Raw genomic sequence first — 13,999 nt, forward strand, 5'->3', positions numbered from 1 at the left:
AAACTGCGGCCAGTGAAAATGCTGAGTGGCTAGGTAACTTTGGAAAACCACTAGCCACAGTGGATGGTGAGCAAAAAAGTTAATGTCAGCTACTACTACTAGCCTACTGCCATTGGTTGTGGTTCATCCTACATGGCGGTATGCCAACATTACCATGGATACTATCAATACACCACAAAGACTTGCTGTCCTGCTCACTGTCACTCCAGGCCACACATATAGATGTGAAACCAACACTATATTTGCCAGTGTTTCAGTTTCATTGTCCAGCCCCTGTATTTGGATGCTATATTTGCAGTCATCAGTATTTCAGATCCTCAAACAAACTTGACTGTAAGAAAGACAACTGTCTACAAATGAGAGCGGGGCACAACCAAACACTTTTTGACTTTCTCAGTTTGTGTAAATTCATATGTGGTTCAGAGTATTTATTTTTCCCCACATCCATTTCACACATCTAGTACAATTATGTGGTATTGTTTCATTAATACAGTGTATATTTTTTTCCTTCATTTACCATTAAAGAACATACTAACATCATAGAATAGCATAGTTCTAATAGGGGCACATTGTAACGCAATGTTACAGAGTGCCCCACCTGCGCAACTGTCGTGCTATCAGAAATTTGATAATTCCCACTTCTGAAGTCTCGATTACCAGCTTTTTGCATTCAACATTCGAAATGGGAGGGCATTCATTTGCAATTTAAGTTCGGCCTAAATGCACTTCTCATTTTCATGCATGTTCATGTTAGATGCATTTTAAATTATATTTGAAGATCTAGCTGGCCTTCAGCACTGTCATTGTTAGATAGGCTGCTTAGATAGGCATGCGTGTTGGTTGTTTCACATATGCATTTGTTGGGATTGGGGTACATGTAGATAGTAGCTTCATACACTCTTTAGATTAGTTTACCTAAATTTACTGCCTGTGAGTCATGTAACATTTGCAGATGCTATTTCCGTGAGGTGGCATTGGGTACTGGGAACTGTTGATATGGCAACTAGTAAATACACTAAGGCCTGGTTTCACAGACAGGGCTTAGATTAAGCCAGGATTAGACCTTAGTTCATTTAGGATATTTAAGTATCTTTTATAAATGTACACTAGAAAAAAACATTACTGGTGTACATCTTGAGACAAAACAATGGCACTAACATATTTTAATATGTCAGTGTAAGTTGCTTTCAGTTAAAACAGCTCAAACATGCATTTTAGTCTATAGACTAGCTTTGTGTGTGAAACCGGGGGTAAGTTTGTCATGCTGACATATGTGGAAACTTTTAAACCACATGAGTTACAACTAGCCCTGCGTTAGGATGTACGCTCACCCTTCAGGAGGCTGCAGTTTCTACACACTGTCAGTAAATAAATTTGTCTTCATTAATAGCAGTGTTATTGTGCTTGTTTTTAGTCGGTTTAAACCATTAATATAAGCATTTAGATCAGACCCACACCAACAAATATTATGCCCTATAATTATCTAATAAATCTAATTAATAAACTTAAGTTATCTGTGGCTAGTAGCATTTTTTTCTTTAATATTGGTTGTAAACTTAAGTCAGTTACAGTTACATAAAATGTAATCAGTTAAATAAAATCTGAAAAGTCTGCTAGTTGCTCAGACTAGTTCTTAAGGCACGGTCTTAACATGGCTGTGCTTATGCAACTGGCCCCTGCTCTTTTTAAATAAAATCTTTTTTAATTTATGAGAAATTAAGCACTTTGAGAAATACATGGCAAACAAGTTGAGATATTTAAACTGATTTATTAAAAGACACCAACCAACCAACTTAACCTTAGGCTGTGACATCAGTTAACACTTTATATGGAACAGTGCAGTGGAAACTGTTCTTATGTGGGCCTATCTATTTTAATTGGTAAAGAAAATAGTATATATATTTACATGTAAAAATCTCAAGACAGCACATTCATTTGGAACAAAACATTTACACAGCATTATAGACTTACAAAAATAAAGATTTTACTTATAACCTGTACATATATTAAACAGATAAACATCTAACAAACGTTAGATGTTTATCTTACAAAAATTTTTACAAGATTTTTTTTTTTTACAAAAAAAAAAAAAACGTTTGCATAATCAAAAATCTTATGGAAGCCCGTTTCCACCACTAAATAAAAAAATAAAAACAGTAATTGCGACTTTTTATATCAGAATTCTGACCTTTAATCTCGCAATTGCGAATTTATATCTCACAATTCTGATTTTTTTCTCACAATTGCGAGTTATAAAGTCAGAATTCTGAGATATAAATTCGCAATTGTGTGATATAAAGTCAGAATTGTGAGATATAAATTCGCAATTGCTGTTTTTATTTTTTTATTTAGTGGCAGAAACGGGCTTCCATACTTTCTTCTGCTATTAGCAGGTCATCAAACACAAAATATGAACCTAATATTTCTTTCCCAACCAGATTAGTATTACAGTATACTAAATAGCAAGACTTTATTGGCCAAGTACATACAATTAACTTAAGTCTGTGGCTACATTGAAACTTTGAGTTCAAAAACTAAAATTCTAGAATGTTGTGAAATAAATAATATTTAATATTTTGCACCATTTCTAGATTTTGTAACACTGACCGTGTGCAATCCTTCATATATATTAAAACTTTTATCATTAAAGCAAAATGTAGCACACATTAAGACATTCTGGAAACCATGTTAATTTTTCAATTCAACTTTTCACTCAAATAATTATGATCAAATCCACAATATCACTGAGTTTCATTGAAATTGCATTGAAATTCACATCCACGATTTACGCATTTACCATGCACAAAATCATACGCTAAAATGGGATTCATGTAATGCGATTCCACGCCCAATTCCCATATCTGAGGTGAAAATGCTCAGAAAGTTCTTGGAAACATTATGAGAATTTCACAGTTATATCCTTTGTATTGCCTGATCCAGTTATCCAGTCCATACGTCACATTGTGACTAAATCAGTCTGGCAGAACAACAACATAGTCCCCTGTGCACTCAACATCTGAGAGAGAGAAAAGGTTCACAGTTAGTTTGGATAAGGGAACAGTTTTGGTTCTAATTCAAAGATAATTCCTGCTAAAATATGACCAGTGTTGGAGAAAGATACTTTTACAATATTGCATTACTCCCTAAAGCAACTTGCATTACTTATTTGAAAGAGTAACTTAGATATTTTGTTGTAAATGTAAATGCATTACTTTACTAGTTACTTAAAAGAAAGAAAGTAATCTGATTACCTAACTCACATTACTTGTAATGCGTTGAAACCCCAACACTTGACATTAATGACAAGGCAATGTCTCATGATTGCTAATCTCTTAAATTGTAACAGTCGAAACTCACTTTCATAATCATTTTCCTCATCAGGCACTAGTGGTTCTGGACATCGCAAAGGCTGTTCTTGCAGTGTTTTTCTTTTCAGCGAACGGTGTAAGTGTGTTGCAAGTCCTTGATTCTTTTTCTTGTAATGGCGAATAAGATCCTTCAGCGTTGTGAAAAACTTCTCCTCTACACCTGAGCTAGCCTGAAACAAATTTTGTTATATTTTAATGACTTGTAAATTTTTTTAATTTACATATTTCTTCATATCATTTAATGCTAAATCTTTTATGCAAATTATTAGTTTAGGTCTGTATTGTTATGCCAATGTTATCCACCAAAGTTCTTATTTCATAGTGTAGAAGTGAAAAGAATCCTACCTGTAAAGTGAAGGATCCAGAGTGGGTTTGAAGGATCCTATATGTATAGACCACTTTTTGTTTGCTGTAAAAATGCATAAATAAAGTCACAATGAAATCAAAATTGACCATTCTTTTTTATAAATATATATATATATATTTTAACCATGCAGATCATTAAAAAAATCCATGTGCCCTTATAATCTTTTATCACCACCCAAGCAGTGACATAACTTCCAGAAAGCAAGTTTCATTTACCGTCACATATACCCTGAACTCTCGGTTGATTAACCCAAACCTTGTTTACTTGAGGTATGCTGGTTCCAAAACCGTGGTCTAGCGCACCATTCTTTCTTTTTCTTTTGTTTAATGCCGATTTACATTCTTAGCGCATATCACCATGCACCTACAGGGCAGTTGTGCAATCACTTTTTTTAAATCTTATATTTAATCTTTTTTTGTTTTTTTTTACTGTGAACAATAATTATATTGTTTTATGCTCATTTTTAATTTAAAAAGAAAGATTGATTGAACTAAAAAACATTTTTTTAATATTTTGCTTCCACATTCCTTGTAAGGTGAGATGTATCACATATGTATTTTTATTATATAAATATATTATATATAAAATGTCCCATTGCAAAAAACAAAACAAAAAACAAACATTGATTGCAGAATGAGATGAGAATAAATTAATAAATTAGAGTAAAATAAACATTGCTATATATATATATACATATATATATATATATATATACATATACAGTGGGTACGGAAAGTATTCAGACCCCCCTTAAATTTTTCACTCTTTGTTATATTGCAGCCATTTGCTAAAATCATTTAAGTTCATTTTTTTTCCTCATTAATGTACACACAGCACCCCATATTGACAGAAAAACACAGAATTGTTGACATTTTTGCAGATTTATTAAAAAAGAAAAACTGAAATATCACATGGTCCTAAGTATTCAGACCCTTTGCTGTGACACTCATATATTTAACTCAGGTGCTGTCCATTTCTTCTGATCATCCTTGAGATGGTTCTACACCTTCATTTGAGTCCAGCTGTGTTTGATTATACTGATTGGACTTGATTAGGAAAGCCACACACCTGTCTATATAAGACCTTACAGCTCACAGTGCATGTCAGAGCAAATGAGAATCATGAGGTCAAAGGAACTGCCTGAAGAGCTCAGAGACAGAATTGTGGCAAGGCACAGATCTGGCCAAGGTTACAAAAAAATTTCTGCTGCACTTAAGGTTCCTAAGAGCACAGTGGCCTCCATAATCCTTAAATGGAAGACGTTTGGGATGACCAGAACCCTTCCTAGAGCTGGCCGTCCGGCCAAACTGAGCTATCGGGGGAGAAGAGCCTTGGTGAGAGAGGTAAAGAAGAACCCAAAGATCACTGTGGTTGAGCTCCAGAGATGCAGTCGGGAGATAGGAGAAAGTTGTAGAAAGTCAACCATCACTGCAGCCCTCCACCAGTCGGGGCTTTATGGCAGAGTGGCCCGACGGAAGCCTCTCCTCAGTGCAAGACACGTGAAAGCCCACATGGAGGACTCCAAGATGGTGAGAAATAAGATTCTCTGGTCTGATGAGACCAAGATAGAACTTTTTGGCCTTAATTCTAAGCGGTATGTGTGGAGAACACCAGGCACTGCTCATCACCTGTCCAATACAGTCCCAACAGTGAAGCATGGTGGTGGCAGCATCATGCTGTGGGGGTGTTTTTCAGCTGCAGGGACAGGACGACTGGTTGTAATCGAGGAAAAGATGAATGCGGCCAAGTACAGGGATATCCTGGACGAAAACCTTCTCCAGAGTGCTCAGGACCTCAGACTGGGCCGAAGGTTTACCTTCCAACAAGACAATGACCCTAAGCACACAGCTAAAATAACGAAGGAGTGGCTTCACAACAACTCCGTGACTGTTCTTGAATGGCCCAGCCAGAGCCCTGACTTATACCCAATTGAGCATCTCTGGAGAGACCTAAAAATGGCTGTCCACCAACGTTTACCATCCAACCTGACAGAACTGGAGAGGATCTGCAAGGAGGAATGGCAGAGGATCCCCAAATCCAGGTGTGAAAAACTTGTTGCATCTTTCCCAAAAAGACTCATGGCTGTATTAGATCAAAAGGGTGCTTCTACTAAATACAGAGCAAAGGGTCTGAATACTTAGGACCATGTGATATTTCAGTTTTTCTTTTTTAATAAATCTCCAAAAATGACAACAATTCTGTGTTTTTCTGTCAATATGGGGTTCTGTGTGTACATTAATGAGGAAAAAAAATGAACTTAAATGATTTTAGCAAATGGCTGCAATATAACAAAGAGTGAAAAATTTAAGGGGGTCTGAATACTTTCCGTACCCACTGTATATAAATATATATATATACATACACACACATATATATGACCCACATATATATGAACACAAAACCAGTCATAAGTCGCACAGGTATATTTGTAGCAATAGCTAACAATACATTGTATGGGTCAAAATTATCCACTTTTCTTTTATGCCAAAAATCATTAGGATATTAAGTAAAGATCATATTCCAAGAAGATACTTTGTAAATTTCCTACTGTAAATATATCAAAAATTATTTTTGTGAGTGGATATGCATTGCTAAGGACTTCATTTGGACAACTTTAAAGGCAATTTTCTCAATAATTTGATTTTTTTGCACCCTCAGATTCCAGATTTTCAAATAGTTGTATCTCAGCCAAATACTGTCCTAGCCTAACAAACCATACATCAATGGAAAGCTTATTTATAAATCTTAATTTCAAAAAATTGACCATTATGACTGGTTTTGTCATAATGTATATATATATGTGTGTGTATATATATATATATATATATATATATATATATATATATATATATATATGTGTGTGTATATATATATATATATATATATATATATATATATACACACACCATTATGACTGGTTTTGAAATCTACACACACATATATATATATATATAATATATTATATAATATGTGTGACCCTGGAACACAAAACCAGTCATAATGTATATGTATATATGTATGTGTATATATATATATATATATATATATATATACACACATACATATATGTGGCTATTTACATGCCCTGAAAGTTACCTCAGGTTTGGAAACTGAAAGGTAAGGTTACAATCTGTCACTCACATCACAGCAATAACAAGCCACAACAATTAGCCAACATTTTTCCTGACAGACAAAATCAAGTCTCACTCTTTATTTATTCTTGTTCATGAAGCTGGTTCACTCGGATAGGCTACACATCACAAAAGGGAAGACTATTGCAACTTCCATTTCATGTAGATTTTAAATAAGAATTATGCAAGAATTTATACTATGACCATGGGGTTTTGATTTTATGAAAACACAGTAGGGCTGAGTAAATATGGGTAGAACTCTTTACTTCAGAAATCCCTATAAAAGTATACAGTCAAACCAAAATTTATTCAGACACCGTCAACATTATCACAGTTTATTCACTCTAGGTCAACCAATTACCAAGCAATGGTTAATTTTGTTCAATTTGTGGTGTAAAAAGGTCGCATTAGCAATTAAAGAAAAACACTTAAGCAAAACATGGTCAGGTCAAAGTGTCTGAATAATTTTGGTCCCAAATTTTTATCAATTTTAATGGTAGTTCACTGTATGAAGAATTTTTGGGTATAATATGTCACAGTTTACTTTATTTTGCTATCCTCACTTACATAAATGAACTATAGTGTCCTGCACCCACTAGTAAAAAAATATCAAATTATATCCGGTGTCTGAATAATTTTTGGTTTGAGCCGTTTACACCTCAATGACACATCTGTCATTTGCTTCACAGGACACATGTGCTTTCCACTACATATAATTTATGTACTAGTATGTTCTTACATGTAACTATGGTCTACTGATGCTACTGTTTACCACTCCTGTTTTTAAAACACTTTCAAATCCTCCTGTGCGTTAATCATTGTAGCCAATCATAGACATATCTGATGAGCATGTGAACACAAAGGTCAATCAGAGGTGTTTACGAATCCGCTCAACAGCGCTCAAAGCTTCACATTTTAAAACCCTCTACTGCACACGTTGATGGCACATGAAAAAAAGTATTGAGCCCCCACCCTCCCCAAAATGTTTTTTTGTTGCCTCAGGGCAACGTTGTGCAACAATGGTACAGAATCATAGAGAAAATTATCACCAAAATCAAATTTTTTTTTAAAAAATGTCAAGAAATCATTAAGTAAAAAGGGAAAAACACTTGAAAGACATTGATATATTGAATTTGATACATGCATAGGTCTGTATCATGTAGTGTGTCATGCCATATAATGTACTTCATGTAATAAGATTTCACTCCGTACGAAACTTCAAAAAGCACTTCTTCTCTGCTGTGAAATAGAGGTGTATGTTACAATTTTTTCACATCACTTTGGGTGTTTCTGCACACCCAGGAACCCTGCATCTTCCCTTCATATAATACATTATGGCCAATGTGAGGTATTGTCCAAAACATCCTCAATCCTTATCGCACAACGTTGCTCTGAGGCAACGAAAAGAAAAACTGAATTTCTGAACATGCAAAATAAAAAAAAACTTCATAAAACCTGACAAAAAGGCTTCTCTACACCTTCGTACACACACACATATTTTTTTGTACAGTTCATGTCATTTTAAATAAGATTACTAAAGCAAATTATCTTGCCGCCTTCTCACACCATGTGCTCCTGTGACCATGTGTCAGAAAAGGACGTCCCACCTTTAAATGGTGCTCGATAGTGACTCCAACACCTTACTGGACTGTTCTTTGGTACTTTCTCAAACTTTGAAATTGGATGTAATCATTTAAAGAAAAAATTACTAAACATAGGGCTTAAGAAAACTTTCCGTTGCCTGAGGGCAACGCTGTGCTGTAGAGGGTTAAAAATGTCAGTAACAACTTGGTATCACGGTCGGTACTTTTGACAACACTACTATGGTCTCATCTGACAGCTTATGAACTGAACTGAATGGTGATAAACTTAATAGAGATATTAAATCCTGACAATATTGAAACAAAGTTATAATGACTTTAGCTTATCTAAGCGTTCAAGTTAAATCCTGTTTTCCTATCAGTTCTAGGAAAGACTTTTACCTTTAAAGAATAACAACAACTTTAATGTAGTCAGATTAATTATATTGGAGTCAGATAAATAACTGAATTAAGCTGCTTTTTGTTCAATTATTGGTTCAAAATAGCAATCATTGGATCCTTTTTACAGCTTTTTAAAAGAAAAGTCAACATGGGTATAGTAACTTTGACATCATAACTTCTTGAGTAGGTGTGTAAATTCTTGATATTCACTGTCTTAGTAAATAATCTTCAGGAAATGTCATACTCGATTTGGGTTGCTAGAATCACTGATAAGCGTTTCCGTTCTCACTCCGTTGTTTTTTTTATTAGCTTTTAAAAAGCTTCTTTTTTTCCAATCCTTCTATCTGTCTACAGTACATTCTGTACACTATCATATATAAATGATCACTGCATCAATAAATAAGCAGACAGCTAAGATGTTGCCAACAGGAAATGTCAACATGTAAGGCTTCTTTACCATCACTGCTATATCTACATGCTTTACTGCTATTTTCAGAGTTCCAATACATACTGCTGTGTTATCAACATTTATTCACCATTCAAAGACTTCTGAGCAATTATGTTTGGAGCTAATTTCAGTCTTGGCATTTACATTCATTTAAAATATTCAGAACACACTCAAATTAGAAATGGTAACCACTGGATTTGTTATGCAACTGATATATAATAGCACAAGATGCATTCTTTTCAGTGCAACAGAATGGGAAAAAAAATGTAGGGGTCTTGAGACACATTTTTCTAACTTCATTAAATATGTGGCATTCACTGCATGAAGCCCAACTTCAGCAATTAAACATTAGTGCAAGCAGAATTTTTAATTTTTTGGGAACAGCCAGGGAAAAAGGTATTCCGAGGCCCCTGACTATACAGTAAATTGCTCTGGGCCCCTTAGATTTTTATACAGGAAGTTTAGAAGTCATTCCCAGTTTTAACATAACAAGAGACAGCCCTCTGAATGGCCCCAAAATGTGCAGTACTATTAGCCACTTTAAGATTCTTCTTTATAGTCTAAATTTTATATCTTGCAGTGTAAAGTCTCTATACTGTGACTGATTACATCTACCACTTCTCTTTTACCACTGATGTCTAAAGAGCTGCTCATTTCTCCTTTTTATGGAAGTACATTTGTTTAACATTACACTGAACCCCACCAAAAGCATCTGTAGAATGTAGTTTATAACCAATTTAGGCCATATTTAAATATTTTTCTTTTTTAGGAAGTTGTGCAAAATTGAGGAAGAAACATCTAAATATTTATTGTGTTTGTGTATTTCCACTAAGACAACTTCTCACAATGATTTGGTCATTATTTTCCACTTCATGTATGATACTAGCCCTTAAAATGTTTCAAAATGTTGGTACAATTTTTATGGAGGGGGGTCAAACTGACCCTAAATGGATTCAATAGGATTTACCATAAATCACACGATGACAAGCAAACAAAATTCAGATAAAAACTGCACATCTTTAATAAACTTCTCACACATTTAAAACAAATACACGACAACAAATGATTTTTAAAACTGTATTTAACTATTTAAAAAACGTGTTGATAGCAAGATAATAGGTTGTTTGCAATCAGGTGGTTCTGGTGACGCGCGAAATTAATGTGGCAAGCAGTGAAAATTAGAATGGAAGAGATGGAGAAAAGTCCATACTGTGCTGATTTAGAAAGGTATAAACAGAAAATCACAACATATTTTGGACGCGAACCTTATGTTATAAAAAGGAGCGATTTTTCTACTGAATTAAAAGACTCGACTGCCATCGAGGAGGTAGATGTAGAGAATGTGAAGCTGCCGTCACGTCGCGTTCAGTTCTAGTCTGGTTTGTTTATATCGTGCTGCCATTCTGCTAGTGAAGTTAGGGTGGTATTTTTGATTTTCTGTCGTGATTGTGAAAAATGTTGCCATTGTAGGTCATTAGTGCTGAATCGAGAATTGCAACAGGAGCTCACATCATCATTCAGGGAAAAAAACTGGACAGTGTAATACAATTTTCAAAGCAGGTTGAGGTGGTGACAGGGAGACACCATATAGCAAATCAAATAATGTCACTGATTGAACCCAATCCCTATCACTCAATAAAATAATCACATAGCTGAGTGTTTTTGAAAGTGTTGTATTTTTCATTACATTTGCGAGTATGACTCTCGCTCGGCTTGTGAATGAGTATAACTTGCACGCAGCCACTTCAAAACTGTTCACAAGCTTCTATGGGTTTGATTTTGGTTGTCATTTGTTGAAATAAATACAAAAAAAAAAACAAAAAAAAACAGTGTGTCGGTGTCTGTCATAGACTGTGAAAAGGGTGTCAAAACGCTATAAAAGGTGACAACTTTTAAAGTTAAAAACTACATAAGTTACGTAAATGATAAAAGCTCATTGTGGTTTCTCTATTTGATAGATTTGAGCAACCATAAACGATGCAAAACATAGGAATGACGTCATGTGCAAAAAACCTGTTGGTTTGATTCCCAGAAAACCAAACTGGCTTGAACTGATAAAAATTTGACTTCAATGCAATGACTTCAAAGTTTCTGGCAAATGTATAAATGTAAATACCCTCAGATGATATGAGAAACTGACATAAAATATGACAAAAAATATATATATTTTTCTTGTTTGGGTCTGTGCAGCTGCCTGAAATATGAAAAATATCATATTGACCCGCAAACATCGTAATCGTAATAGAAATTTTGTGTGCACGTTCCACAAAATATCAGCGTCAACGTTTTTCAGGCATTTTCATTACCTTAAATGATAAAAATTGACAAAATTATTTCCGTATTACAGTATTTCCGAGGATTTTAATGCATCAAATTGGTCAACTGGACCAATTTAAAAATAAAACTGGGGTGAAAAATGCACTTCTATATATATTGAAGAATTACAAATACTTGTATACAAATTACACATAGATTCACTGCTTCATTATCCATACATATTCTAGTTATAAGAGATAGAAGCTATATTTAAACATATTTAAAACAAAATATATTCCAATTTACAAGATACATTACAATTTACGTACCCTTAGTTTTGAAAATAACATTTCCACTTTGAATTTAATTAGATATAATCAGTATAATATTCCTAATATATCTAACCATGTGCTTTGATTTTCTCTTTATTTTATAAAATATATATGAATTTACATTATATTATCACTCACTTCCGCAAAAACCACACATCAGTTCATACAAGATCACATTTCACTAAAGTCCTCAAATAACCCTCGCTGTTTTTCAGCTCCGTTACATATTATTAAAAAAAATTTTTTAAAAAGGTAATATCAAAGTCAGCCTTCATTCTAAAAGACTGCGTTCCATATTTGACCTGCTACGAATAAAAATCACACAGGCTTTATGATGTTTTTCTTTGTTTTGTTGTTGTTTTTAAAATAATTTTACACAACCATATATCATCTCTGTCCAAAAATGTATATTATTTCCATAATTAAAGTAGGTATCTTAGTAGTAACACACATAGCTACTGCATTTAATACATGTGTGATATGCAAAAAATATAGCTATTTTTGTCAACACTGATGTCAAACATGATGGTGGTGACAACTCAACTAATCAGAAAATCAGTTTGAAGCATCCAGCAGTCTCAATTCATTCATTCAGTCAGTCATTGTGTGATTATACCCAAAAGAACACATATATCCAACAATATTCTTTGATAAAGTTCTCAATAACCAGCCAGTTCCTTAAAAAAGTGAATAAAAAAACAATATACTCACTATACACAGAGACAGAGAGCTCCCTGAATGGTCTCACTGTCTCGAATGAGGTATGTTCCGTCCTTTCCTTTCTTGCCAAGCAGCTCCTCACATCTCTGTTTGCTTATCGGCCCGTGATACGCTGGATGGTCCATGTTTCACATCGCACGTGTGAGGACCCTGTTCCCAGCGCAAAGTCACTGCTGTTTGCTCAAAGGATACCGAGACGTCACGTCTTCTCCCGCAAGTCCTCAATTAACTTAGTGGAGGCAATCTTCCTTGATGCCCACTCAGAAATTATGATACACCAAGAGACAGTATAAGCATCTTTCCATATTGAGGGTATGCAGACGCTGACGCGAACCTACTAATGTCACACAGGAAGTCGGTTTGTGTGCGTGCTTGTGCTTACTAGTAGTGGTCAAAGGAAGTGTAATTTGTCAAAAGCAACAAGTAACCGTAAGATCACGACTGTAAAAAGTATTTTAATTTAACTTACATTAAATTATTCGTCTTTGCTTATATATATTCGGATGCATAATTAACCCTGTACAGCACAGCGTTGCCCTAAGGCAACGGAAAGTTTTAAGCCCTATGTTTAGTAAATTGTTCTTTAAATGATTACAACCAATTAGAAAGTTCGAGAAAGTACCAAAGAACAGTACAGTAAGGTGTTAGAGTCACTATCAAGCACCATTTAAAGGTGGGACGTCCTTTTCTGACACATGGTCACAGGAACACATGGTGTGAGAATAAGGCGAGATAATTTGCTTTAGTAATCTTATTTAAAATAATCGAGGATGTTTTGGACAATACCCAGGTGTGGAAATAGGGGGTAACGCGGGGGGACGGCGTCCGGGGAGTGAATTTCTTGGGGGGACGGCGTTCCAGTTCAAATTGTTTCAATTTTTTGGGGGATTTCTGTATTTATTCTCTCAATAGCCTATGAAAACGACACTAATTTAGCACATAACATAGCGCAATAAAATTGCATGATTAACCATTAAAAGATAGCGATCTGGATTCAAACACCCACGCGATCTTGCTCAGTGCTCGAAGTGGGCCGGTAGGCACCGGAACTTCTATATTTATCTGTAGCGTACCATTTTTTGCTCATTGGCTGCACTTTTCAGATGTTGCAGGCACTCTCTAACCCCCACACCGAATCAGGCTATTAATTAATTGTATACATCGTGCTTTCGGAGCTTTTATAAGCATGAGCGGCGCGCCGCGCGCGAATCACCGTAGGCGCGTTCACCAGCGCGCACCAAAAGTGTGATAAGATTTGCGCGAGCCGTTCCTATGATAAAACGGTAACACTTTACAATAAGGTTCATTAGTTAAACATTATTTAATGTATTAACTAACATGAACTAACCATGAACAGTACATTTGTTACTGTATTTACTAATCTTGGTTAACGTT

The 13,999-nt window shown here is 34.9% G+C and overlaps 1 protein-coding gene across 1 annotated transcript; it reads right to left on the reverse strand.

Annotated features, from left to right (window-relative positions):
- Positions 1-1,748: 1,748 nt before the first annotated feature.
- Positions 1,749-13,114, reverse strand: si:ch73-264p11.1 (uncharacterized protein LOC100000923 homolog). Its single transcript, XM_051882715.1, has 4 exons — positions 12,596-13,114; positions 3,714-3,777; positions 3,358-3,538; positions 1,749-3,016 (listed from the first exon to the last, which is right to left on the reverse strand). The coding sequence occupies exons 1-4, from the start codon at positions 12,727-12,729 to the stop codon at positions 2,973-2,975; spliced, it is 423 nt and encodes a 140-aa protein (XP_051738675.1). The 5' UTR covers positions 12,730-13,114; the 3' UTR covers positions 1,749-2,972.
- Positions 13,115-13,999: the final 885 nt, after the last annotated feature.

The sequence above is a fragment of the Ctenopharyngodon idella genome, chromosome 23, assembly GCF_019924925.1.
Source record: "Ctenopharyngodon idella isolate HZGC_01 chromosome 23, HZGC01, whole genome shotgun sequence".
In the NCBI taxonomy this organism is placed as follows: Eukaryota; Metazoa; Chordata; class Actinopteri; order Cypriniformes; family Xenocyprididae; genus Ctenopharyngodon; species Ctenopharyngodon idella.